This window comes from Octopus bimaculoides, chromosome 23 (assembly GCF_001194135.2).
Source record: "Octopus bimaculoides isolate UCB-OBI-ISO-001 chromosome 23, ASM119413v2, whole genome shotgun sequence".
Lineage (NCBI taxonomy): Eukaryota > Metazoa > Mollusca > Cephalopoda > Octopoda > Octopodidae > Octopus > Octopus bimaculoides.
This window is the reverse complement of record NC_069003.1, coordinates 36,512,983-36,538,629: the sequence shown is the minus strand read 5'-3', so window position 1 is coordinate 36,538,629 and position 25,647 is coordinate 36,512,983. Positions and strand designations below refer to the sequence as shown.

General features: G+C 35.1%; 2 protein-coding genes across 2 annotated transcripts in view; both read left to right on the top strand.

Moving 5' to 3' along the window:
* The window catches only part of LOC106873970 (uncharacterized), a 25,080-nt gene extending 9,127 nt beyond the window's left edge, over positions 1 to 15,953 (top strand). Inside the window, exons 3-11 of the mRNA XM_014921517.2 lie at positions 1,767 to 2,078; positions 2,789 to 3,472; positions 4,209 to 4,289; positions 8,130 to 8,294; positions 11,272 to 11,333; positions 14,309 to 14,362; positions 14,611 to 14,672; positions 15,417 to 15,627; positions 15,719 to 15,953. Coding sequence (XP_014777003.1) covers positions 1,767 to 2,078; positions 2,789 to 3,472; positions 4,209 to 4,289; positions 8,130 to 8,294; positions 11,272 to 11,333; positions 14,309 to 14,362; positions 14,611 to 14,672; positions 15,417 to 15,627; positions 15,719 to 15,801 — 1,714 coding nt within the window. The 3' untranslated portion in view covers positions 15,802 to 15,953. The remainder of the gene's footprint in view (positions 1 to 1,766; positions 2,079 to 2,788; positions 3,473 to 4,208; positions 4,290 to 8,129; positions 8,295 to 11,271; positions 11,334 to 14,308; positions 14,363 to 14,610; positions 14,673 to 15,416; positions 15,628 to 15,718) is intronic.
* A 2,973-nt stretch (positions 15,954 to 18,926) lies between these two features.
* On the top strand, positions 18,927 to 25,367 carry LOC106873974 (ribitol-5-phosphate transferase FKTN). Its single transcript, XM_014921521.2, has 9 exons — positions 18,927 to 19,074; positions 20,545 to 20,693; positions 21,072 to 21,161; positions 22,444 to 22,629; positions 23,414 to 23,685; positions 24,014 to 24,276; positions 24,527 to 24,660; positions 24,811 to 24,935; positions 25,024 to 25,367. The coding sequence occupies exons 2-9, from the start codon at positions 20,601 to 20,603 to the stop codon at positions 25,235 to 25,237; spliced, it is 1,377 nt and encodes a 458-aa protein (XP_014777007.1). The 5' UTR covers positions 18,927 to 19,074; positions 20,545 to 20,600; the 3' UTR covers positions 25,238 to 25,367.
* The last annotated feature ends 280 nt before the right edge of the window (positions 25,368 to 25,647 follow it).

Genomic DNA, 25,647 nt, shown 5'->3' with positions numbered 1-25,647 from the left:
AATAAATGTAAGCAAAGCATAAATATTAGTTGAGGTAACGCTGTTATCGGAAAACCTCATGAGAAGGCTTTAACCAACAGTCAAACGCACGCGTACACACACGTATATATACACACACACACACACACACACACACACACACACACACACACACATATATATATATATATATATATATATATAGGTTCGTGGCAACTAAAGATCAAAACTTGGGTTTTCACGTTCGTTTCCATTGTTTTCAGATTGCACTTAAAATGTATGTTTGACCTGTCAGAAATTTGCTATTGTTTTCGTTTAAACACGTTAAAAGCATTCAACTGCGGTAGTAGTTGAATGATACTCTTATGGCCGCAATTTACTCACACGCAGCATTTTTCAGAGTTTGTCGCTAATTCAGTTCTTAACCAAATTGAGCATTCTGCAGATTGTTGATGCTAGTAAGAAGTTCAAACTACTCTCAGGCATTTTGACGAAGTAAAATCCCAAATGAATTTACTTCACAGCAACAAATGCACATTAGCAACTGCATCAAACTCCCTCATTCACCAAATACCAAGCAGAGAGTGAAATATTTTGCAACATGGATGGCTGAATCCCACTAGCTAGAGCTAGAGAAACAGAAAGATAACACACGTAGGTTAACACACTCTAATGTGCAGCAATAGGTGTACGAGTCAGTTGTTACCAATGTGTGTGTTGTTGTTGCTGCTGTTCCTTCTCAAAATGCTTATCATGTTATTGTAATATAATGCCAACGAGGACAGCGAGCAGGCAGAATTTTTGGTACACTTGGCAACATGCCTAGTGGCATTTCATCCATCCTAACATTCTGAAATCAAATGCCATGTTGGTCGATTTTGCCTTTCATTCTTTTGGAGCCAACAAAATAAGTATCAGGTGAGGGCTGGGGGTGGGGGTCGATGTAATCAACTTAGACCTTCCCCCTAAAGTGCTGGCCTTGTGTCAAAATTTGAAACCAATATAATGCTAACATAGAAAGACTTGTTAATACAATAATTATGATGACTCATTGGATCCATGGATGTTCCATGGAGTAGGCAACCTCTGATATTATTCTTATTATAGTTTATATTTAAGAAATAATTGTCATTCTTATGAAAGCATTATTTGAATGCAGAGCATGAAAGGCAAGAATGCTTTGTGGTGTGTACATTAATTTAGGATAAATTCTTGTAGTTTTTTGGTGAAAGATTGTTCATGATGAAGTTTGGTCAATTTCTGCTCAGCCATCATCTTTGTCATTAAGAGCTGTTTATGATTGGAGTGGATCAAATGTAAAGCAACAATTCACTTGCTTTGTTGAAGATGAATGCAGTGGTTTGATATGAATATGTAGGTAGAGGCATGGCTGTGTGGTAAGAAGCTTCCTTCCCAACCACATGGTTCCAGATTCAGTCCCACTGCGGGGCACTTTGAGCAAGTGTCTTCTACTATAGCCTCAGATCGACCAAAGCTTTGTGAGTGGATTTGGTAGACGGAACCTGAAAGAAGCCCATCATGTGTGTGTGTTGCTGTGTTTACATCTCCATAACTTAGCAGTTTGGCAAAAGAGATAGATATAATAAGTACCAGACTTTAAAAAAAAGTAACTGGGATTGATTCATTTGTCAAAGACTTCTCTTAGGCAGTGCACCAGCATGGCCAGAAACTTGTAAAAAGATAAGAAGATAAGAGATAAAAGATAGTAATGATAATTGTGTTGAATACATTAATTAGTTGTTCCTTTTTTTCTTTTTTCTTTTCAGAGATAGATCTCCTCCCTCCAAGTCTCTCTCTCTCTACCATCGGAAAGAGAGCCACCATCACACTGACACATACCTCCCGTATAGTCACGTCAGTCATTATCGGTCCAACACTACAAGGGTGGAACGACATTCAAGGTCACCAATTTCACACATGGCCTCTGCTCACAGCCCAAACCGTACGTTATCTGTATCGCGGCGACATAGATATTCTCCACCTTCTCATCATGACAGCTACAGTCGTCGAGATCATTCTAGGAAGGGGTTTAGCCCAATTTCAAGACGTAGTCCTGTTAATATGAAGCGGCGATCCAAGTAAGCTTTATAAATTCATTCTACAGGGTGTCCACAAAGTCTGGGTACATGGAGTAAATAAAATCATAACATAAACAATTAAATATAAGAAATAATAATTTCTTAAAGTATGTGTTAATTCCCATGTACCCAGACTTTGTGGATACCCTGTATAATTTGCATTTCTTTGTTTTGTTTTTACCATGAATATTAATGGACTAAGGCTGCATTAAATGAAACATACATGCAACTAGATACAAAAGAAAAACATCTTTGATGTGAACTTTTGTGTAAGCATTAAATTAATTATTTAGATGATGATGATCTTCATCATCATCGGTTAACGTTCACTTTCCATGCTAGCATGGGTTGGACGATTTGACTGAGGACTGGTGAACCAGATGGCTACACCAGGCTCCAATCTGATTTGGCAGAGTTTCTACAGCTGGATGCCCTTCCTAATGCCAACTACTCCGAGAGTGTAGTGAGTGCTTTTTATGTGCCACCGGCACGAAGGCCAGTCAGGCGGTACTGGCAACGGCTACGCTCAAAATGGTGTATTTTACATGCCACCTGCACAGGAGCCAGTCCAGCAAGTTTCTGCATTTATTGAAAATATCTGTGAAATCTTAGTTTTTTTTCATTATTTATTTAAACTTTTGATATTGAATATTTCAGAAGTGCCATCCATAATGTTGAATTGTAACTGTTACCTAATTTCTATCCCATAGGTCACCCATGTGGGGCAGTGGCAGCAGGCAAGTGGTGCCCTCTATGGATTATGGTGGACAGCCCAGCTCCAGTTACAAATCATCAGGACAGTCATTTGGTCATTCATCTCAGCACACTTCTCTTTCTAGCTATCATGATAACCCATTACCTCCTTCATTCAATAGTAGGAAAATGTCTCCAGGGGTTTCAGGTTACTCTCAAGGATCTTATCAGTCATCCCATGCTTTAATTCCTGAAGATAGCTACAGTCGTGTGGCTCTTGGTAGGGCTTACCTACAGAACCAGAGACGATGCAGTCTGACTGAACGCTTTAAAATGCTTGAACCAGATACTCCTTTCCATTTTGATGAAAATATTACAATTGGGATTCATCGAAATTCACATGTAGCATCTGGATCTCCTCCTCAGCCTGTCCGACGGGATTTTAATCCTTATGATTTTGTGATGATCCGTCAGAAGAATGAAGGAACAAGGCCCATATTTGATCGAGAGGAACTTCGCCAGTATGATGTTATTGATACAGGAGAAGAAGAACTTGACTACAAAGAACTTCGAGTTGTGACAGTGGATTCTCGTGAAAGAAATAATTACCGTGAAATGAGTGATGATGGTCCCTATAGCTCTGGCTATAGGTCACCACCCTATTCTCACTCATGGAGTGATGACCAATATTACTATGACAGGTCAGTAAACATTTTCCTATAACAGATCATGTAAGTTATACTGTGACAGATCAATAGTAAATGAGGTGGTATTACAACTGCATTTGCCACCCAATTAATAAATTAATAATGTCACATAATGCATGTGTGCTATTAAACACTTTTAGGCTGTGGTATTTCATCAAGACTTACAGGGTTTAAAAAATTGCAGAATACCTCAAAGGCAGGTGAAACAAATTGCCCTGGAGGGGAACAGAAACAACAGACATTGATATTTTGCAGTTATTTCTGCTCACCAATTCCATTTCTTCAATTCATTTCCAAATTCGAATTGCTGGCCTGTAGTATCTACAGGTATACAGGTAGTGTAAAGTATATCTGCTGATATGCAAAAGTGATATACAAATAAAACAAAATTCCAGATTTTATGTTAAATAACAGTTCTTTAATGTAAACATTCTCCATGTTATATATTTAATGCATGGATGTTGTTAAATGCTTTTAAACTTGAGACCAGCAATTCAATTTTGCTTTGGTAGTGAATCGAGTACATGGCACCGATGGGCAGAAATAACTGTGAAATATCAATATCTGTCATACGTTTCATCTGGTTTCTGAGGTATACTGTGTTTTTTTAACACTCTACCTCTTTAAAGTGACCTTACCTGGACGAAATACCACAGTCTAAAAGTCCATTGATATTAGAAATAATACATTTCCAAATGTCTCAGATGGATTTGATGGAAATCTTTTATAGAAATCCTAAAGAAGGATATGAAGGATCTCGGTCATTATCTAGTCAAAGAAGTAGCCATGATCGCTGGATGGGAGAAAGCAGGTAAGTATTGTTTTGATAATCTGTGCTCATTCCATGGTAATTGCTATTTTATTTTCATTTGGTTCACTCTAATAGAAATCAGTTCGTTTACTGGGCTGGTGATAATCAGCCCAGTTCTCGTTATTAGCAATCGCTTAATTTCATAAATGCTTTAATCTGACAAAACTTCATTCTGAACTTATATTTTGCTGTCTCTATTACTAAATTTCTCATACCACAGCTACCAATTATTTTATTATTATCCAGTGACTTAACTGCTAAGCAACATTTCCCTCTGTGTATGTGATGGAAACTAGATTTGTTCATATCGTTCTTTGAGGACGTTCATGTCTTTTATTCATGTAAGTGGTCGTGCTCTAGTAGAACATTACAAAGTCTAATTAGAGTTAAATAATGACCTTGATGCAATTAGTTATGATTATTGCCAGGAATGTGGTACAACTAAAAAGTAAAAAAAAAAAAAGTCTTTTGGTGATCCAAACCGTTTTAATAAGAAAGACAATGAATTGTAACATTGGTACCATGATGCCATAGATTTGTCTGGTGAACTGAATCAATAGCTGGGTATTGATACCTCTCTAATCAATACAAGAAGGATGGAAGATAAAGTTGACTTTGGCAAGATTTGAACTCATTCATATTTGGAAATGATTGCAGCATGGCAAATAGTGCTCTGAAATGATATGCATTTACAATTAGAAATCATGAAATGTTTAAAACTGCGAAATCTGCAATGATTAAATATACTAGAAATGAAAGAAAAAAAATTTTTTTTATTAAGTCTATAGAAAAAAAAAAGAAAAGAAAATGAACCAACAAAAGAGCCTCTAAGTGGTCGTTGAATCTGCTAGAAATAATTCCCAACCTTCTTTGAAAGTGGGAAGGGCACATCATATAATGAATTCCAAGAAACACAATGGCTAAAAACAATATTTGATAGCCATAGCTGAGGTACTCCTAGATCTACTTGATCTAGAACAGAAATTTTACAAAATGGAGGTTATTGTTGTGGTAAATTCAAAGTGATAAAAATTATTGACTGTATTATACCCCAGTTTTAATGATTGTGTGCACTGTTTGTCTTTGAAAACAAAGAGTTTGGCATCAGCAGAGTAATATTGAAAATTTTCAGACATTAAAAGATGTTTTCTTGCCATAACTGGTTAACAACTCCAAGGAAATATTTCTTACTTCTGTCTTGTTACTTATTTGAAGCAATCGGATTATGTTTTTCTAAACTGGATAAAAAGAACAATTTATAAAAGAAAAAAAACTTCATAATGTAATAATACATTATTTCTTGTTTAAATTTATGACTTAACAACTGTTTGGAGCTGCTAATTTTTTTTTTGAAGTTTGTGCCTGTCTCAGTGAAAAGACTCTTCTCGTTCCATACTGCACTGGTGCATTATGGTTACTATTGCAGTAATGTTTGAATTAATGAAAACAAGTCCAGAAGTATTTCAAAGGCGAAGATCAGAATTTTTTTCTTTTAACATTTTTTTATTCGGCAAAACAAAAGCAAATCTGGTGATTGATTTGAAGAATTGCTAACTGGACTCAATGGAAAAATATGTTGATAGGGTCCCTTTTTTTTTTTTACCTTCTTTTTGTAACAAAACTGACAGAAAGACTCTTGTATCTTATGAATTCTGTTGCTGCCATTAGACAACACTGAAACATTTCTCTAACTCACTGATCTTATGGCTGGATTGCTTCAAATCACTTCACAGAACCTTATCAGGACATTTAATCATCTAAATTATAACAGACTGCAGGAGAACGACAAATCATCGTTTTGTTGCACCACTGGATCACATCTTTTTATCTATCGACTTCAGTCTTAATCTTTTTACTGGATTGTTTCACAAATTGAAAATTGAATAAATCTGAGAATTTATTCTTACACACACACACACACACACACACACACGCATCATTAATCCAAATATTTTTAATTAATACATGTATTATAGTAATTTAAATATTATTCGTTAAATAGGCCGGCAGCAGTGCTCTTCTTTCACAGGACCTTTTCTAGGGTTGAACTGTTGAAGTCAGAGTCTGCAGAGGAGAATATGGTTGGGAAGAAAATTCCAGAAAGTTGATACTTTCGGAAGGAAGGATTGAACAAAGTGGTGAGGAGAGGTTAAAGTAGGGTTGATGAGGGGAGCAGGGAATGTGTGGCCTTTGTGGAAATACTGAGTAAGGGATGCAATCATAGTATCAATAATTAGACTGAGTGAAGATTGAGTCTTTGCAAATCTGGTAGATGACCTTCTTTTGGGTGTGGTCTCAGACTTTTGTGTGAAGAAGTCCTTCTAGTGTAGGTTTTATTTCATCTTGTAGAGGGTTAGCAATTAGTCAGGGCTGAAGCATTTTCTGTAGCTTAAGAAAATATAGTTTTTGTCATATTATGTGGGATGACCAAAAAAAAAAAAAAAAAAGAGTAGAGAAAGTTATAATATTGGAAGATTTTTGTTTTTGGTTAGCACCTAACTGGTTTGCTCTTTTACACATCTGCTTCTTTAAGTCTACACCCACATACGGTTTTGGTTGCTTGACCCATTGTATATTGCAACCAAGTCTCATTAGACAAGTCAGCATTTATTTGTTTCATTGTCTGGTTAGTTGAAGGGGTATCATTAAAGATATAAATATATCTGCATGAATGAAACCAAAAGAGGGATTGTAATGGGGAGAGGCGGGAGGTACAAATCCAAACAGAAATATTTTTTAGAAATTAACTGTGAAAATTTTCCTGGAATTGATATTAGTAAGATTACTATGATGGCACCACTTTTAATATAGACAGAATCTATTTATAACTAAACTAAATATTGACGATTAGAAACTAACCAAACACCATTTAATCTATTTATGTAGCTTTGATTCTCTTGAAGAAATTACATTTAATATTTTTCAGTTTCTGTACTTAATCATATGTATAAAATACAAACAAACAAAAATATTATCAACATGTAATTTGTCAAAACATTAACTGCCATTAAGGAACTGCTTTTCACGGATTGGGAAAAACAAGTCAGAAACATTTAACAAAGTACAAATTACGATTCCATAAATTCTTTGTGCCCTGTTAAAAGGAATTTCCCTGTGAAATGTTTCTATATCATCAAAAAATTAACCCATCCACAGACACACAATTGCAAAGGAAAATATACAACCGGAACTTTTGAGAATTCATTTTTAAAAAAATACAATTCTCTTTAAACTTCATTCAATGATAAATATTTGAAAAATTGTATTTAAATTTTAATGAATATGAGAAACTAAGTGTTTCAACATTTACCACTTAGGAAAGAAGGACAAAAATTTATGGATGATTTTAAGAATTTTAAAAGATGCCATAAGAAAGAAAGAAAATACTGCAGCAAAATGAGACATTGAGAAATAGTGTTTCTTTGGAAGAACATTAAAAGAAATTCTATAAATTGGTTGAAGACCACATTCATTAGTTCCAAGAATTCAATCAATTGATGAAATACTTGCATGTTAACATGTTAATTAAAGCTAATTAAAAAGGAAAAGTGTCAAACAAGCAGTTGACTAGAATTTTATACAAATGAAAAATCCTCAAGAATTCAATATTGTTAACATATCTTTCAAATCCAGTTGATTAGCTTCTATTTCTACATCATAAATACAGGTAGACAAAGAGAAAGTTGTATTCATTGAAGCAGTATTCTTACTGCAGTGTTTTGCTGATGATGTATGTTACTGTGTAAGCACCATTCCAAACTTGGCTCACATTCTGGATTGATTTTCTTGTTGATTTCTTAGTAAGCGTTAAGCCCTTATCCCATTTCTTATTTATCTAAGGATGAGGCCACTAAATAGTTCTCCACACTACTATGGTAGTGGAATGCCTGCATATTCCGAATCCAGCCGGGGTGAGTCAAGGGATTGGGAGCGGATGGAGCGTGTCCAACATAATCCTGATGACCTGCGCCATAGTATTAGTGCCAGGCTTGCAGGATCTCCAAGGTAAGTACTTTCTTTTAAAATACCCTAACATAATTGTAGTTATCAATTCTTGACATTGCCACTTGGCTGCACATCTGGAGGGAAGGGAGCATTAGGATTTGGATCAACACTACCAGTTCTTAGTTGGAAATAGTAAATATTTTGTGAAACATTTGCTGCTCTTCAGTCTCTCGGCCTGAGCTAATTAATTAATTTTTTTGATTTCTAAACCCATCTGTGTTTAGAATTTAAATTGCATAAATATAACAATTTTGTGCGTGTTGTATAATTCTCTTTAAGTAAGATCCTATGCATGGGTAAATATTATTAAGCATCTCTGTAAAGACAAGTTATTTCATGAAGAGTTAAGAATCTTTAGAATAAATATTGTATATTCTTTATAAAGATCAGTTGTAGTATAAAAGGTGTGTCTAGGTGAGATTTGTTGGATTGCCAAGCAATTGAAGAGATTCTTGATTTTATTCTGTCAGTACTGCTTAGGAAGGAGTTGTTTCCTGGTTCTCCGGATGGACCCTAACAGACCATCAGAGGTGCTCTCTTGTTGCTTTTGGTTAATCTGAAGTGGCTACGGCAGTGATCATGCATGTTTGTTGGTCCTCTTGATTGATAAGATCAGGACAGGCTGAGAATGGATTTCAGGAGGTTGACTCTCTTGAAGTTGGAATGATTGGACAAGGTGTTCGGTGGAGGATCTGATGGTGAGATAGTGCAAGAAGACAAAAGAGGTGATGGAACTTCCTACTTCAGATGAGCAGAAGAATCCATTGGAATGGTTGACGATGCAAAGGAAAGGAACCATTGAAATGGTTAATTGGAGTGATTGCAGTTTGTTAAATAAGGAATGTTTTTTAATTAGCTGAGTGGCCAATTTAGTCTGCATCTGCTGTATTATTCCCGATACAAACAAATGGATTACAGAGAAAGGAAAATTCTATTCTGTTACGTATAGAAAGTCTTGGAAGATCAATGAAGGGTATGGTACACTGTGAAGTCCAGGGTCAACAGTTTCACAGTTTGAATTGGCAATGGTGTTTTATTGCCTATTAGCTGAAATCGGCCGGGGGAAATCCTTTCTTATTCCTTTGAAGTATTTACACACTCTTATGTTGTTGATTGCTGGCCTGTCACATTCTTTGTGACGTCCACATCATCTGCCCTGTTACCACATCTGACAGAGAAGCACTTTCAGGGTCGATGTCCATGTAACCACTCTGTCGTTGACATAGTGACTGAATCACTTGAGATTTCATGACAGATGGGATGACAGTGATAAACAACAGGTGTGGCATTGCCTGCATAGGAAGAGGCCTAGGAGGAGGACACTATTTCACTTCAACAACAAACGAGGAATATTGCAAGAAATGTGATTTCTTGGAACCAAGGGGACATGCAGGAACATGTAAAACTCTATTTTGACAGCTGATAAATACAAACCTATACCTGAGCTTTTGGCAGAAGGCAAGTCTTACTATGTGACTCTGAAGAAGAACACTGGAACACAATAATAATTCATTCTCTCTTGATTATAAATATTTAGGTTAATGTGGATTGTTATTGTGCAGCATTACGAATTTGGAGCAGCATTTAAATGACGAGTTTCTACTTTCTTTGTTAGTGTTTTTTGGGTTTTTTTTTTGGTAACACACACACACATATGCTACATGTTTGGCTGTGGAATGTAAGCAGCAAAAGGAAACGATAGAAATGAAATGCTATAACATTTCATTTCAAATCTGACGTTTATTGTTTGATGCGAACCTAACAAAATGTTAGCCATACAAAATAACGTTTAAAGCTAGTGTGTTGTTTTGTAAGTTAAAGAGAGAGACATGTTAAGAAGAAAGGAAGAGGAGTGGACATGACAACAAAACAGAAGAGGATGATTAGAAAATACAGAATCCTTGGAATTTTAATTATAATTTAATACTTTTGAGGTTTTACTGGAGAAATCTAACAAACTGACCATCAAAGACAAGTCTGGAGAACTTTGATAATTTCCGTCTCCCGCAATGATTGTAAATATTTAGTATAGCCAGGATTTTATCGTGCAATTTAGGTATGAATTTGCATGAAGACATCAGGCATAATCTGCAACTGTTCTCTTTTAATGTTGCATATTTTATTGATAAGAATCAGGACTGAGCCGTTGCTGTTACAAAACACGAACAGCAGCAGCAGCCAACTGCTATAAAATAGGTTTCAACTCCTGAGAGAATATTCATGACTAAGGTTTTATTTCTCTTGATTTTCTTCCACCTATCCTCTCAAAGATCCTTTTGTGGTGAGAATCCTATAATCCTAAAACTAAATGGCAAGTGCTCTCTCTTTCTCTCTCTCCCTCTTTCTCTTTCTCTCTCTGTCACACAGTGAAAAATCTATTGTCACCGTTTAACTTATAAATGGAAAACTGGATTATAAGTATCGATTTCAAATGTTGGCACAAGGCCAGCAATTTCGGGAGCAGCAGGTAAGTCGATTATATCGACCCCAGTACTCAGCTGACACCTATTTTATCAACCCCGTAAGGATGAAAAGCAAAGTCGACCTTGGTGGAATTTGAACTCAGAACATAGAGACAAATGGAATGCTGCTAAGCATTTTGTCTGACATGCTAATAATTCTACCAGCTTGCTGCCTTACATTGGATAAGTATTAAATCAGGTTCTACGAATCTATAAAGTGGGTCGTACTGTCACTTTGCTATCGAGGTTTTGTTTTTTTGGTTTGTTGTTTTTGCGTTTGGGAGAAGTATTTCCCATAAAAATAATCCCTCCAGCACTTCATATCCAAATACATTTTACACACCATTCAAGTTATAAAACCTGCCCTGCTGAAAGGATCTGTCATCTCTTATACTTTACATGTATACACACATTCAACAGTAAAACTGAGAGGAAATGCATAGGAGCCATACTTTATATTCATATTATTCTGTTCATTTCTGTTTGCTTCTAGCTGTGTTTTTGTTTATCTCTAGGAGAAAAAGTGGATATCAAGATGGGAGTTATTTTGATCGGGAATACACTCCAAAAAGAAGAGGTAAGACCATGAATGGAGGATCCCCCATCTTTGCATATTAAAATTTTTGATCATTTGAAAAGCTATTGCACTGCACCACACTACTGGAAATTTCATAGAGTCTGGTTACAAAAAGCTTGCTATGAGTCTCACTCCAAGAACTCTTTGCTATGAATCCAATCTTGTGATGTGAAATGAACTTTCATAAGTCACTGCAATAGCAGTGTTATGACATTTCGAAGGAATCAAGTCTCTACAAAAAATATGAAGGGGAAAAAAAAAAAGCAACAAATGTTTGCACCTGAACTTCCAACTTCAATCGTTGGTGAAAAGAAAGAATGACAGTACCAAACTACACAATCGTGGATTTATTTGAATGCAAAAAAAAGATGAATGAGGTTTATGGGTTCTTCAGCTTGTATTTCATGTATGAAACAAAATATCCCTAAACCTTGTTTTATGAAATGAATTAATCTTTGACAGCAAATACACATGGATGAACATGAACTGTTAATAATGAGAATGTTGAAGTTATGAGGAAGTCTTTTACTGCAAGACTAAGCATTCAAAATGAAAACAAGACTATTCTTAACAAAAGTGATTGGTTTTAAAGGAACAATTTGAGGCAATTCTTTTTTTTTTTTTTTTTTTTTTTTTTTTTTTTAAATAATAATAAACTATTTCAATAATAAGTTTGGTCTCCCAAAGTACCAGACTATTATATTACTCTATATGAAATTTTACATCAAGAGAAGCCTGCTAGAAATAGCAACCAACTCACCTTCAAGCTTTGCCTGCCATCTTAAAAATGGTTGAATATGCTGGATAACTCAAGAACTAAAGAGTGGATAGAATGGTCATGGCTAGAATGGTCATGGCTAGAATGCTAGTCAACCAATAATGATACATCACAAAATCTTCTAAATACCTCAACATGAATAAACCACATGCTTAAACACAAAAACACAAACACAAAACAACATGAAAGTGATGGGGGTGGGTATGTATTTGAAATAAAAGAACCTATAGTAAAGGTAAGTTTGGCACATTTGCAAGTACTGGCTGGTGTTCAGATGTCTACCTGAGTGACATAGCTCTGCTCAGCCAGGGTTCAACTGGAATTAACACATCAACAACAACAACAATAACATTTCACCACAGTCAAAGAGAAGCCGACTTGACTCTGAATATTTGGAAATGAATAATAAACTATTAAGTGCCATTCAAGGAAAATAAATGTGGAGGATAATGGAAATTGACAACATTTAAGAATACAACACAGAAAAAAATTTACAAATGGCTTACAAGGAGCCATTTTCACAATGTTGCATACACACACACACACACACCACACACAGTTGAGGTCACACATTTGTTTTCTTATATTCCTTTTTTCTTTTGTGTGTGTGTGTGTGTGAAATATTTTAAGTTGGTATTTGTTGCTTACATTATTTCTATTAATTAGTGACAAATGAAAGCATTCACACTAATGTGTATATATATATATATATATTTAAATCACCTGTGAACTGAACCCCCATACTTTGTGTATATATATATATTATTTTTATATTCAGTCTCCTTGGGCTGAAAACTTGGTTACATATTTTTTAGTTGTAATGAAAATCTCTAAATTTCTTGAGAAAATCTTCAGCAGATGAGGCTGTTCCTGTGCTATAATTAAATCCTCTTCAAATTTGGTTTGAAACAATTGTGTGTAACTTTCAGTTTGTTTTCCCTTAGTAGTGGTTGACTACTGTAGAATCCTCGCTTTGGATAATCTGTTAATAGCATAAGACTACATAAACATGAATTTGAAAGGACTGCTATTGAATCCCCTTCTATTGTGATGTTTCTACTATTTTACTGTCAGTCCCTAAGCACAAACAGGTTGATTTATTCTGTTCGCACCTGTGCCAGTGCTACGTAAAGAGCACCCAGCACACTCTGTTAAATGGTTGGCATTAGGAAGGGCATTGAGCAGTAGAAACCATGCCACAAAAAATGATTGTACTCTGGACAGCTCCCCAGCTGGCCAGCTCTGGACAAATCGTCCAACCCATGCCAGCATGAAGAATGAACGTTAAATGATGATGATATGTTTTTGGTTCAATCTCAAACATCATTACAGGTGCTAATTAAACAGACAAGGTTTAAGTAGCATCAATGTCTCAGTATGTCCTATTTTTATCCACTTATCTCTCCATCTCTCTATGTTGGTGTTTATATTGTCCTCTTTTGTGTTCTGTAACTTAATGCTTCAAGAAACAGAGATGATAAAATATGTACTGGAGGTCATATGACTGACTAAACCCCAAAAGGCAATATCTCAGCATGTCCTTCAGTGAAAGAATAAACCGGATACTGAATTCCTTAGGTAGAACGTAGCCCTTTCTTTCTTGCAGTCAGATATATTCACCCCCCTTACTGTTTCGTTTCTCATTAGTTTGGCTGTGTTGTCGATGTACAACAGAACCCATTGCTTTCATAGTTCATCTTTTATGTAACTGTTCCATTGGTTGATAATCCTGTTAGTTTCTAATATATTTTTTGCCAAATATGTTTTGTTTTTTCAGCTTCACACTGGTTTTTACTGGGGAATGAAATAATTGAAAATAGAATAGAGACATTTTGTTGCATAAATATTATTTTAAATTCTTATTTTATCACTTGCTTATTTGAAAACTATAAACTGAAAATATATTTTTTAAAATGTTAGGTGATAACTAAAAAAAGAAAATTTGAGAACTGTAGTTATCTGTTTACGAGAAACTGATCTTGGAGTTTGTTGATGTAACAGCCTGCCTTTTACATTCGACATGGAAGTCTATTTAAAGCAAATTGATTCTCTTTCTTCCCCTTCAACTTGCTTTTATAATGAAAGTAAGATAAATAAGTGTCTACTGCTGTTAAAACTAACCCACTTAGTTATTGTTATAGAAGTTCATTAGGTAAAGAAATCCCAAAATAGCTTAAAAGCTTGCTTAATATTTCAGATTCAAAATATTCCAAAACTTCAGATCCTGCTGTAAGTTTTTCCAAGCATTCTGGTGAGTAGTTTTCTTTCTAATTTCATTTAATAATTAGTTTCTTGTTAACTAATACAACATCTCCTTTGCAATATATCTGCTTTGATGACCAATAAATGGTGTGGACTGGAAAGTTAAATAATGGTGGGATAAGAGGTAAACCAGTGTCATATCACCTCCACTACATATACGTTTGTTTTAGTGCTTGTCTCTATACAAAATTCTTTCTGATTTTATTTTATTCTCTTAAATTGAATGTGTCTCTTCAGATAAATATTCAGATTGGAAAGATGGCCATGACATAAATAATCGAAGCAGGGGTTTCCATGAGGTGAGTTTATTTTGTTAACTAATTACCTAATTGTTGAGTCTACATACCAAACAAATAAATAAATTCTGCTTCAAAAGTATATTTCCAACAATGCTAAAATAGTCTATTCTATATTTTTGAGGGGAGGAATTATTTACAATGGATGGATATGTGTCCTCACCTTGTTTGTTGCTATCATCACAATGTTTCGGCTGATGTCCTCTCCAGCTTTCATCAGGTGTTCTGGTGGAATATCAAACCCAACCCTTTATTTAACTAATGGGGTACACTGTTCTCGTTCCTAAGGTATGCGGCTGATGTTATCCTTCTGTTGATATTATTCTTTTGGTCAGTTCCAGGTAGGGACTTGAAAAATGACTTCAGCAACATACCTTAGGAATGAGGACAGTGTACCCCATTAGTCAAATAAAGGGTTGGGTTTGAAATTCCACCAGAACACCTGATGAGGGCTGGAGACTACATCAGCCGAAACATTGTGATGATAACAACAAACAAGATGAGGACACCTATCTCTCTCCATTGTAAATAATGTACTAAAATAGTCTGCATAGTCGTGGTTGGATCAAAGCTAGCTCTAAACTGGACTTCTCTCTACAAGATATATAAAGAAACCCATTGCTAGAAATACTTTCTTGTGTTGAATTAACTGATAGCTGTTTTTTTCACACTCACTAATGACGTATGTGTGTGCTGTGATTGAAATCTTATTTGTCATTGTGATATTTTGTTATTTATTATTAATAGCTTGGCTCTAAATCCGAGGGTAGTCCTCGCCATGACAGTGGGCAGAGCTATCATGGGCATATTTCTCATCGACCAGCTTTATTAAAGACCCCTGTGGGGATCAAACGTGGCAGTATCCTGCGGGGTGGTTTCAGATCAAGAGCCTCAAGACCCCTTGGAAGATTTCGCAGCCAAAGTCGAGGTTCACTAAGCAGAAGAGGCCGTGGAAGAGGTGAGGAGGATATAAAAATTTTTAATAAAACTTGTTTTGGTTTTGATTTCTCTCTTATTCTAATGAATGTTTTCTTTATTTTCTTTTGTAGGTGGTTCATCTCCTGGTTACAATAATAGTGGAGATAGTTTTCATAAATCTGAAGGGAAAATGTCAAATCCATCTGAAGTTTAAGTGTTTGGTTTATCTGTTGAGTTTATAAAGACTTGTTTTTTTTTTCCTAAAAGCATGAAAAATAAAATATGAGATTGGAAATCTGTTTTTATATTTCTGATTACAAATCAAATAAAATCCTCTTAAACAAGTTTCTTTGATAAATCTAGAAATGGTTTTTGTGTGTTTACTTCTTATTTTATTTGAATTTTTATCCTCCAGTTTTCATGTTTTTCTTAAATTATGTTTTTGGAATATTTGATGCTGTTTTCAACATGATCAACAAAAGCTTTGCTCTATCTTGAACATCAAATGGGAACACTTTGTGACAAAGACATGGACAGAGCCAACAATCAAAGTATTGAGTCACTGATCGTGAAACACCATCGTCAATGGTCAGGACATGTGGCAAAAATGGAAGAATCAAGGTTCCCACACCAAGTCTTATTCAATGAGCTCACTTCAGGAAAAAGACCACAGAGTTGTCCTCTTGGAAGATACAAGGACCAACTGAAAGCCACTGGAATTGAGCCTAAATCATTTGAAACACAAGCCTGAGACTGTACCAAGTGGTGGTGTTCCATCACCATGGGAACCAAAAACTTTGAAGCCACCAAAAGAGAAAAGGAAGAACTCAAATGACAGGAGAGAAAAGCTTGACAAAATCGACCTCGTCTTTCACCAACGTTGCCAGCAGTCAATGCTGCCAACTCTTCTGTGCAAGAATTGGTCATCAACAGCATCACCATAAAGGAGGCGTTCAGCAAAGAAGAAAGTAAATACTCGGATACGAGATAAATCCGACAACGACAACGTTTATGGAGGTAGTTTGTGATTATGTGGTATCTCTAGGTCATGTGTGGATTGATGCCAATGTGCAGGGGGTTAAAAAGGAATGAATCATTCTATCTTGTGTGTGTGCAATGAGCAAAGGTTGTGGGTGGCAACAATCAGTTCATTATTGTACAGGAGGAAAAGTTGAGGTAATATGAGAATGCTGCAATTTGAAAAAAGATATGGCTGGGAGCCCCTAGACAGGCAGCTTAGATTTGAGATGCTCGTGTCTGACATGATCAAAGGCTTTGCATATGTGAAGTGCAGTGATGTTGGTTTTGCAGGAATGTGTGACAACTGGTAAGTGACAATACAGGGACCGCCTGGCAGAGTTTGCTCTTTGGAATTTGTACAGATGCTCAACAAGGCAAGAGAGAGAGAGCCAAGGTATTGGTGAAGAGTGTTGTTCCTGGCTGATCACCTTTCTGGTGTTGAAAGCGAGAACAATTGGTGCTACGGAAGAGAACATATTTCCAAAGATTGGATTAGATCTTTGTAGAGAGAAAAAGACTAGCTAAAATAGATGCTAACTCTAGAGCATACCATTTAAGGGTGAAGGCTTATGTCTTTACTGATTGGGAACAACAGGAGTTGATGGAACTGGTGAGATTTTATGAGACTTGACAAGAAGTGTAGATATTTTACAAACACTGACAAAATTTTGAGAATCACTTAGAACTGGCACAACTTGAGTTGAGATTTTACAATCACTGCAGATACTTTAAGAGAAATTTTGTTTCATTGGGGGGGGGGGGTGATGAAAAATATCAGTTAAATACTAGAATCATCTATATTCCTATGATGCATTCTAGATGTGCATGAAATTATAACAGGCTAGAACTAGCAAGATTTGGCAATACATGACAAAAATCGGTGCAACTTGACAGGAAATGACAAAATTTGAAGAGAACTGGCAAAAATTATTGCTATTGGATGAAATTTGGCAATCCATAATTTTACATGAAGACTGGTGAAACTTAGGAACTTGTTTACTACAAAATTTTGAAAAGATTTGATGGGAAATGGTAAGATATGATATTTGACAAGACTTTAGAAGTAAAAGATGTAAACTTAGCAAGAACTTTTGAGATTTAAAACTACACAATGAAATATGACAGGAACTGGTTAGAAACGGTAAGACTTGAAGTGAACTGGCAAAAGTACAACTAGAAAAGAAGAGAATTGTAGAGAGTTCGCAAGTTTTGGTGTAACTTGAGTTTCACTTTCATTTTTGTGATTATGCAACTATGATAAACATGAAAGTGAAGCTTTTAAACGATGGCTCGTAAAAAAAGTTGCTTGACACCAACACAGTCTTATGATCAAAAGCATTTCGTTCAGCTAGCCCATGATTTTGTTTATCTTGGACTACATTGTCCAATGTATCCATTTTATAAAACGTTTGAAGTAGGATTGGCCGTTGTTTCTAGCATGTCCAGCAACCACATTGGGGCATCCCTCCTTCATAGTTGGTGCCAAGTATCATCTGCTAGTTGTTGTTAAGCATGTATCCACGCATTGGGTATAAAAAGTTATGGAATGTTGTGAGAACAGAAAGAACGGGAGCAGATGAGGCAATTAAAAAATTTCGAAATTTTGAAACGAAAATTTTCTTTCCAAAATTGTAAAACAAATTAAAAGAAAAAAAAATTGTAAGATGTTTTTAAAAATGACGGGGTGAGGGACAATTAAAATTTCAAAAAGCATTAAATTTTTTTTTTGTCTGATACGTCTTTTGTTGAAACAGGGATTTAAATAAATTTCTGAAGATATATATATGTATATATATATATATAATATATATATATATACACACACACACACACACACAAGTGAGGCAGCTTGTCAGATTTTATTGAAGAGTAATTACAAATAAGCATTACACATATTTTTTATGTTGTGGGATTTTTTCTCATTTCCAACTGGTACTTATTTTATCGATCACTAATGAATGAAAGGCAAAGTCAACTTCTGTGGAATTTGAAGTCAGAACGTAAAGCGGACAAAATGCCGCTAAGCAGTTTTCCTAGCGTAGTATAACGATTCTGCCAGTTCGTCGCTTCTATCATAATTAATTACGTTAAAATATGTCATTGGAAAAGTCGTTTTAACGCCATGTGCGTATCTGCTAGATGTAAGATAATTATATAGTTGTTGCTTTGGCGCTGATTTAGTCAAAGAAATTCGAGCCATGATTACCCAATCTGTTTTTCTATCGTAGTTTGTCCCTGATTTATATTATCCAATACGCCTTTCCACCAGGAGTGGAGCGTGCGACTTAATTTGACTCAACATGGGTAAAGTGTAATTCGAGAGGTACTGGTTACACTTTCTAGCAAATCTAACGTACTCGTTGAGTCGTCTATCTCCCTCAGTTACCTAGAGTTATCTCCCTTGGTTAACATGGCTGTTTTCTCTGGATGTTGGGCTTCGATGTTGTTTTCCCCTGTTGCTCTTTTGGTAAGTTCATTGCGATTTATTAATTTTGCTTCCAATTGACATGTGCCAACAATTGTGTCGGCATTATATACACCTGCCCACTACCATTCCTGGATTCTGAGACTGTTCCTATACAACTGTTCCATCTGCTTTGTCGTCAATTATGTGTTGGAATCAATGTTTTTATTGTCGTGGTGGCGGTTACCTTCTTCTGATGATGTTTAAACGACAGCCTACTAATCATAACGATTGCTTTATTCCTTTCTATAGAAAGGAATAAATATCGAAACAATGGAATATCACAATAGGAGCGGAAGACAAGGAGGACAACTACCATAATAATAATAATAATTATTATTATTATTTGGTGCAAAGTGCCCCTTCGAAATGACAAAGTAAATACTTTACCGTTTTCATCCTGACAGCATTTTACTTGAATATTCTGCAATAGATCCCTTTATTGTTCTAGAACATCTATGTTCTTGTTTATGTTTTAATGTGTACATTCGGTAATTTGCTTTTGCCTCCAATTCTTGAAAATATTGTGTAACTTTCATTGTATGAAAAATTATTCCGTAGAGATTCACGTTTATCAAATTGACCCTTATATTATTTACTGATTAAATTTCACGAATCATATGAAAAAAAAAAAAAACTTCAATCTATTTACACAAACTCACGCATTATTGAATAATTTGACTGTTTCCGAAATAATTCTGAAATAAAATGCAAAGCTGAAAAAAAAAAACCGAAACGATGAAATGTTCTTTGTTTCGGTTTGTATTAGTGGCGTGGAGTCCTAAGAGGCAAAGTAAACAGTAATTGTCCTATCAAGATTCTGTTCCCTATTTAAACATCTTTAGTTTGTTTAACATTGTTTTATTGTAAACAAGCTTCAGCAGCTTTTGTTTTTTTCTTTTCTTTTCTCTTGGTCTCAATGAATCTATATCTACTGGATTATTTGAAACAGGCATGGACAACTTTTTTCGAGATGCGAACCACATTGACACATGGCTCATCATCGGGCGAGCTGCACTACTAAAAGAATTCAAGATCGTTTTTCATTAGGCCTGCTATTCAAAGAACCCTGTTGGTTGATTTTGCCTTTCGTCTTTTTGAGATCAATAAAATCAGTACCAATTGAACAGTGGGGTGGGGGGTCGATGTATTCACGCAACTCCCCCGCCCCCTCCTCACACATGAAATTTCAGGCCTTGTGCCCGTATTAGAAACGATTACACGGGGTTTTCTTTCGTTGTTGACAGAAATTAAGTATTCAATAATTCCTTGTATGTATTTTTATCTGATAATGTGGATATGTGTAAATCTATGTGATAATGTGGATATGTGTAAATCTATGTGATAATATTGAGAGGTTTGAATCTTTGTGATAATGTTGATGATATGTTGAAATCTATGCAATGATATTGCCATGTTTGAATGTACGTTATTATAACATTGATAATTTTTGGTGTTTAATTAATCTTCCAGCCGTGCAGCCACCGTAAATGTGTGAAGTCGTGTGACAACCATGTTAATGTGTATCAATGAAGAAACCACAGCTTTTCAAACTCTTGGTGGGGCTCAGTTTAGTGTTTCTGCTCTTTCAGTTTTTTCTCATCCGTATCTTTTGGAAACGTGTAAGTCTTTTCTCTTTATAAATATAAAGTTGTCTTTATATTTACTGTTTTCAAAGTTTACAATATCCAAACCAGTTACTAATGTGGAGAAATACACAAACCATTTGTCCAATGATTTATCCACTAAAATATCCAAATGTTCACATCTATTCTTGTAAAAATATTTGACAATTACTTAGTGATTCTCTCACTGACACAGTTCCACTGCAACCGTTGCAGTATAAGTGGTCAGACTGCAGTTGGTGCAACAAAAACTTTAACACTAATAAACATTTAATCGAAGTTAAACCTTTGTGTGGCTTTGAATGGCTGATATGTCTTCCCTGCTGTAAATAAATATTGTTGTTAAGTTTTGAAATGTCTGTTTGCTATTGGTAGGATGATACCCGGAATTCAGTAAATTCTGAAAACCTGATCTATACATCTGAAGATAAACATCATGTACAGAAAACACAGTTTCCAAGAGAGGTGAGGATTAAATATTTTAAAAAATTATAGGAAATGTTTCTTTTAGCATAAATCTTTTTAATGTTTTTCAAATTAACTTCCATTTTCTTTAAAATTGATTTGAATTTTCTTTGATGCCGCAATCATATATTTACACCCCACCTCCTGGCCCACTCCAAATCCCTTGTCATTGTTCCTCTTTTCCAGCACCCTAACAAACCCCATCTTTTATTGGATGATACTAATCACATAATTCACTCAATATATTAAAGCAAGACACAAAACGACCTTGTCTGACCCATCAATCATTTACTGCTAATCCCAGAAGCACATAGAAACCATGCCAAAGCAGACGTAGCAGTTTGATGCAGTCCTCTGGTTCACCAGCTCTTCTCAAACCATCCAACCCATGCCAGCATGGAAAATAGATATTAAATGATGATGTTATCATAACACACCTTATAAACGAAAGCTGTATCAGATTTCTTTCTAACATGGTCTATTTCTTGTCTGAACTGTTTTAATCTCCCATCAAATTCCTTCATCTTGTAATATCCTGGAAATGTTTTCTTATTAAACTTTTCTTTTTATCCTTTATACTTATCTATTCTGTATCTTATTTTATTTTCTCCCCTAAAAGCATCTCAACTTTGTAATTCCTTCCCTTTTTGCCTTTCAGTCTTTTACTACTTCTGTAGAAATACTAAAAAAGTAGACAGACTGTAAAAGACGATAAATCCAGAATTAACTTAACATATACTATTCTTACATATATTATGAATTCCAAAATGTAAGCAGAAACCTAACAAAGGAACAAATGGAAAATTCATTCTTTGTCAGTTATCAGCCAAAAGATCCTTACAATTTCATGCCTTTAACGATAAAATTGTTTTCTTTTGGTGGCATCAAAAGTGAGAAGCTGCTGGGAATAACAAGAGAATGTTTGAGGACAAAGTCAAGCATGACACAAATGTGTGTGTGTTTATAATAGTCATCAGTCATGCTGCAGCCTGCTGTATTGTAGTCATGTCTGTTTTACAATATCTAGTCTACTTCTCTACATGTCTACATTAAAATGTCACTGAAATCAAGATTTTTTTCTTCTTCGTCCTGCATAGAAATCGTTGAAATGAACCAAGAATGACTTAATTAAATAGTTCTTTTGCAAAAAACAGATTGGTGTCTTGTGAAAGGAAACCATTTTTATTGTTTACTCTTGCTGTTTATCAAGATTTCATTTTAAAGAACTGTATTGAAGTCAACATTATATAACCACAGTTAATAATAAGATTCTATTTCACAGGATGTTGCAAAAGTGTTTCTTAGTGTTTGTGCTGAGCTGAAAATTCCAGTCTTCTTACTCGATGCCGATATTTTGAGCAGCCTCAGTCCCGATAAAGCATCTCCAGTTTCTATTAACTACAACTGTCAGTTGAACTGTCGGCGACATGTTACTTTTGGAGTCAACTTTAAGTACTGGGACAGTCAGGTATTTATGGCTTATTACTACCTTCGGTGGTCCGTCGTCTCATTTCTCTTGTTATTTAAAATTGGCAGGGGATGACAGAAATGGCTGAAAGTCTACCTGTTCACTAAAGCTCTCCAAAACATTTGAGCATCAGTTTACAAAAATAAGAAGAATGTGAGCAAGGAAAAGAATATGATAAGAATTTATCTTCGTGCCATCTGCAAGCATTTTGACCCGTGTGCTAACGATTCTGCCAGCCTACCATCTTCAGGGAAAATAAAATATTGATAACGAGCTATTTTAGTTTATTTAATTATTTGTATATTCTCAGAATATTGGCAACAATTAATGAAGGAGGAGGAGGAGGAGGAAACGGTTGTTCTCTGATGTTGTGGTTTGTAACTGTTTCAGCATGATTAATGATATATAATTGACCTGATTTATATATTTTGTTTTGTTGTGTTTTTTTTTCTTCTTATTTACATGAAATGTTGAGCCAGTGAGTTCTTGCTACTTGTTTTATCTTAAAAGTGGGTTTTTTAAGGCCTGTATAAACCGTGTGAATGGCAGTGATATTACTGTTCATGGTGTGTGTGTGAAAAATGTTACATTTAGAAAATTCACCCATTTCTTGAATTTATTAATTTATTATAAAGCAAACTACTAAAGACATACAAACTCCTCTCTCCCCACCACACCAACTTTATTCAGTTTCTACCAGTAAATGTAATATTAATGTTTAATTTCAAAATTGGTTTGGATGTTATTTAATTATTTTTTTCCTTCTTCCCCTTTTTTCCCCCAGGGTATTACTCAAATGTTAATAAGTGATTTCTTCATCCATAGTATTAAACAAGCAGATCCACGTTTCCGTCATGACACCATCCCAACTCATTTCTTTTTGTATCCACGGAACACCGAACGCCACACTGTTATTCAAGTTGTTATGTTCCACATTCGGCTTGGTAGTTACTTCTGGCATGGAGCAATTAATCCTCTTTCAAGACTCAACAGTGTGCTGCCATCAAAAGCTCATGGTGACATCGTTTATGGGGTTCATGCTGGAGCATATGAAAAGTGAGTCACAGTTTCTTTATCAACATCATTTCAACATTAGTGAAAACAAACAACTTTGTACAAATAGTTGAATGCTTGAATAAATTTGTTTCAATATTATGTTATTTCCAATCTTATCAGGGCTAATAATGCCATTCTTATCTGCTACTGCCATAAAATAAATACCAGTGATATATTTGGGTTGACTGAATCAACTGTACTCTGTCCTTATAAACAGTTGACTTATGCAGTATAACATTGTTTAATTGTTATAGAATAGTTTGTCCTGTGCACAAAATGTCTGCAAATTCTCATGGAATCAGTTTGAACATTTCTTGGTTTGTTTCAGGTTTGAATTGGATGAAGCCCAGGTTGACAATATGACTGTCTACGTTCCTCAGCCTCCTGAACAATTCTTAAAACAAATTCTTCATTCGAGATTTATTGAATGCAATAGCACACGTGCCAGGAAATTTGTGGCTATGTATGGATTAGACAACTCAGAAGCAAGCCAAAAGTTCCAGAGGAAAGCTCGTCAGGTGTTAGCTAAAACCAAACATCTTTTAGACAGTTTGGAAATCAGATTTTGGCTCAGTAGTGGAACATGTTTGGGTAAACCATTTTCTTTTGCATTTTCATCAAACTATTCTCATTACCAAAATTGCCTGGTGATTAAAATCATTTCCACAATTCACACAAATATTGAAATACCCTGAATCCAAACTTTTGTTTAAGAATAAATGTTAAATCTCATTAAAAGCACATAAATTGTCAGGATTCGGGTGTTTGTTTTAGTCACTGATCTTTCTTTACCATTTAAACAGTTCTTGGTTTCTTGAACTTTATTTCACTTGTCTTTCAGGTTGGTTCCGACAATGTGGTATAATTCCTCATAGTAAAGATGTAGACATTGGCATTTGGATAAAGGATTACAATCCACAGTTGATTCCAACATTCCAAGAAAATGGTTTTGTTCTCAAACTCATGTTTGGTAAAGTAAGTATGAACAGACTTCTTCTATTCATACTACCAAAATATTATGGAAATGCTGTTTATTTTTAATAATATTGACTAATCAATATTAATATTGACTAATCAATATTAATTAATAATATTGACTAATCAATGAGTTTTCTTTATTTTTAGGTATCTGATAGCTTTGAGTTATCATTTGCTGCAGGGGACATCAAATTAGACATATTTTTCTTTTATGACACCCCAAAATATATGTGGAATGGTGGTACACAGGCCAAGACTGGAAAGAAACTTAAGTAAGTTTTATTTATCATTCTAATTAACCACATCACTTAATTCTGATGCATTGCTGTGTATGTAATGAAACCTTGCTCTGTTTTATAGGTACATATTTTCTAGATTTACTCTCTGCTGGAGTGAGTTTTTAGACCTGTGGATTCGAGTTCCCTGTGACACACTATCTTATATTACAGCGAATTATGGTAAAGACTGGTTCAAACCAGTTAAAGAATGGGATTGGAAAAAAAGCCCTTCGAATGTTCATGACAATGGAGTCTGGCCTGTTGAAGAATGGGACACTGTAATTCAACGATTTTGAAGAATCTTTATTGAATATTTATTATTCAAATAGATTTTAATTCATTTATTCAAGATGAACTGTTTTGTTTTTTTTTTCTTTTTATTGAAAAAGTATTTAAAAAAAGAGAAATAAAGATTTCTTTACATAAGTCTTGACCTTTCTTAATATATCTACTGAGTGTATGGGTGTGCTTGTGTGTTACAGCAGCTGCTGTTAGAACAACTCGCATTCATGTAGTGATGCTCACTACATCACACATAAACAGACAAAAAGACCAGAGACGTCTGTAGCTTTCAGTTATCATTAGCTTTTTCTCTTATATAAATGTTTTTTCAAATAATCCTTGGAAAAGCATTATCTGGCCATGGAGATATATTACCTTACTTTGGAACAGGTGAAGGTTGGTGACAGAAAGGGCATCTGGCTGT

Excerpts from the sequence above, each read along its gene's own strand:
- LOC106873974 (XM_014921521.2), top strand. The coding sequence starts at position 20,601 with ATGAAGAAACCACAGCTTTTCAAACTCTTGGTGGGGCTCAGTTTAGTG. Across the intron at positions 22,630-23,413 it reads TTAAGTACTGGGACAGTCAG|GGTATTACTCAAATGTTAAT; the intron begins GTATTTATGGCT and ends TTTTTCCCCCAG. Across the intron at positions 24,277-24,526 it reads CAGTAGTGGAACATGTTTGG|GTTGGTTCCGACAATGTGGT; the intron begins GTAAACCATTTT and ends CTTGTCTTTCAG.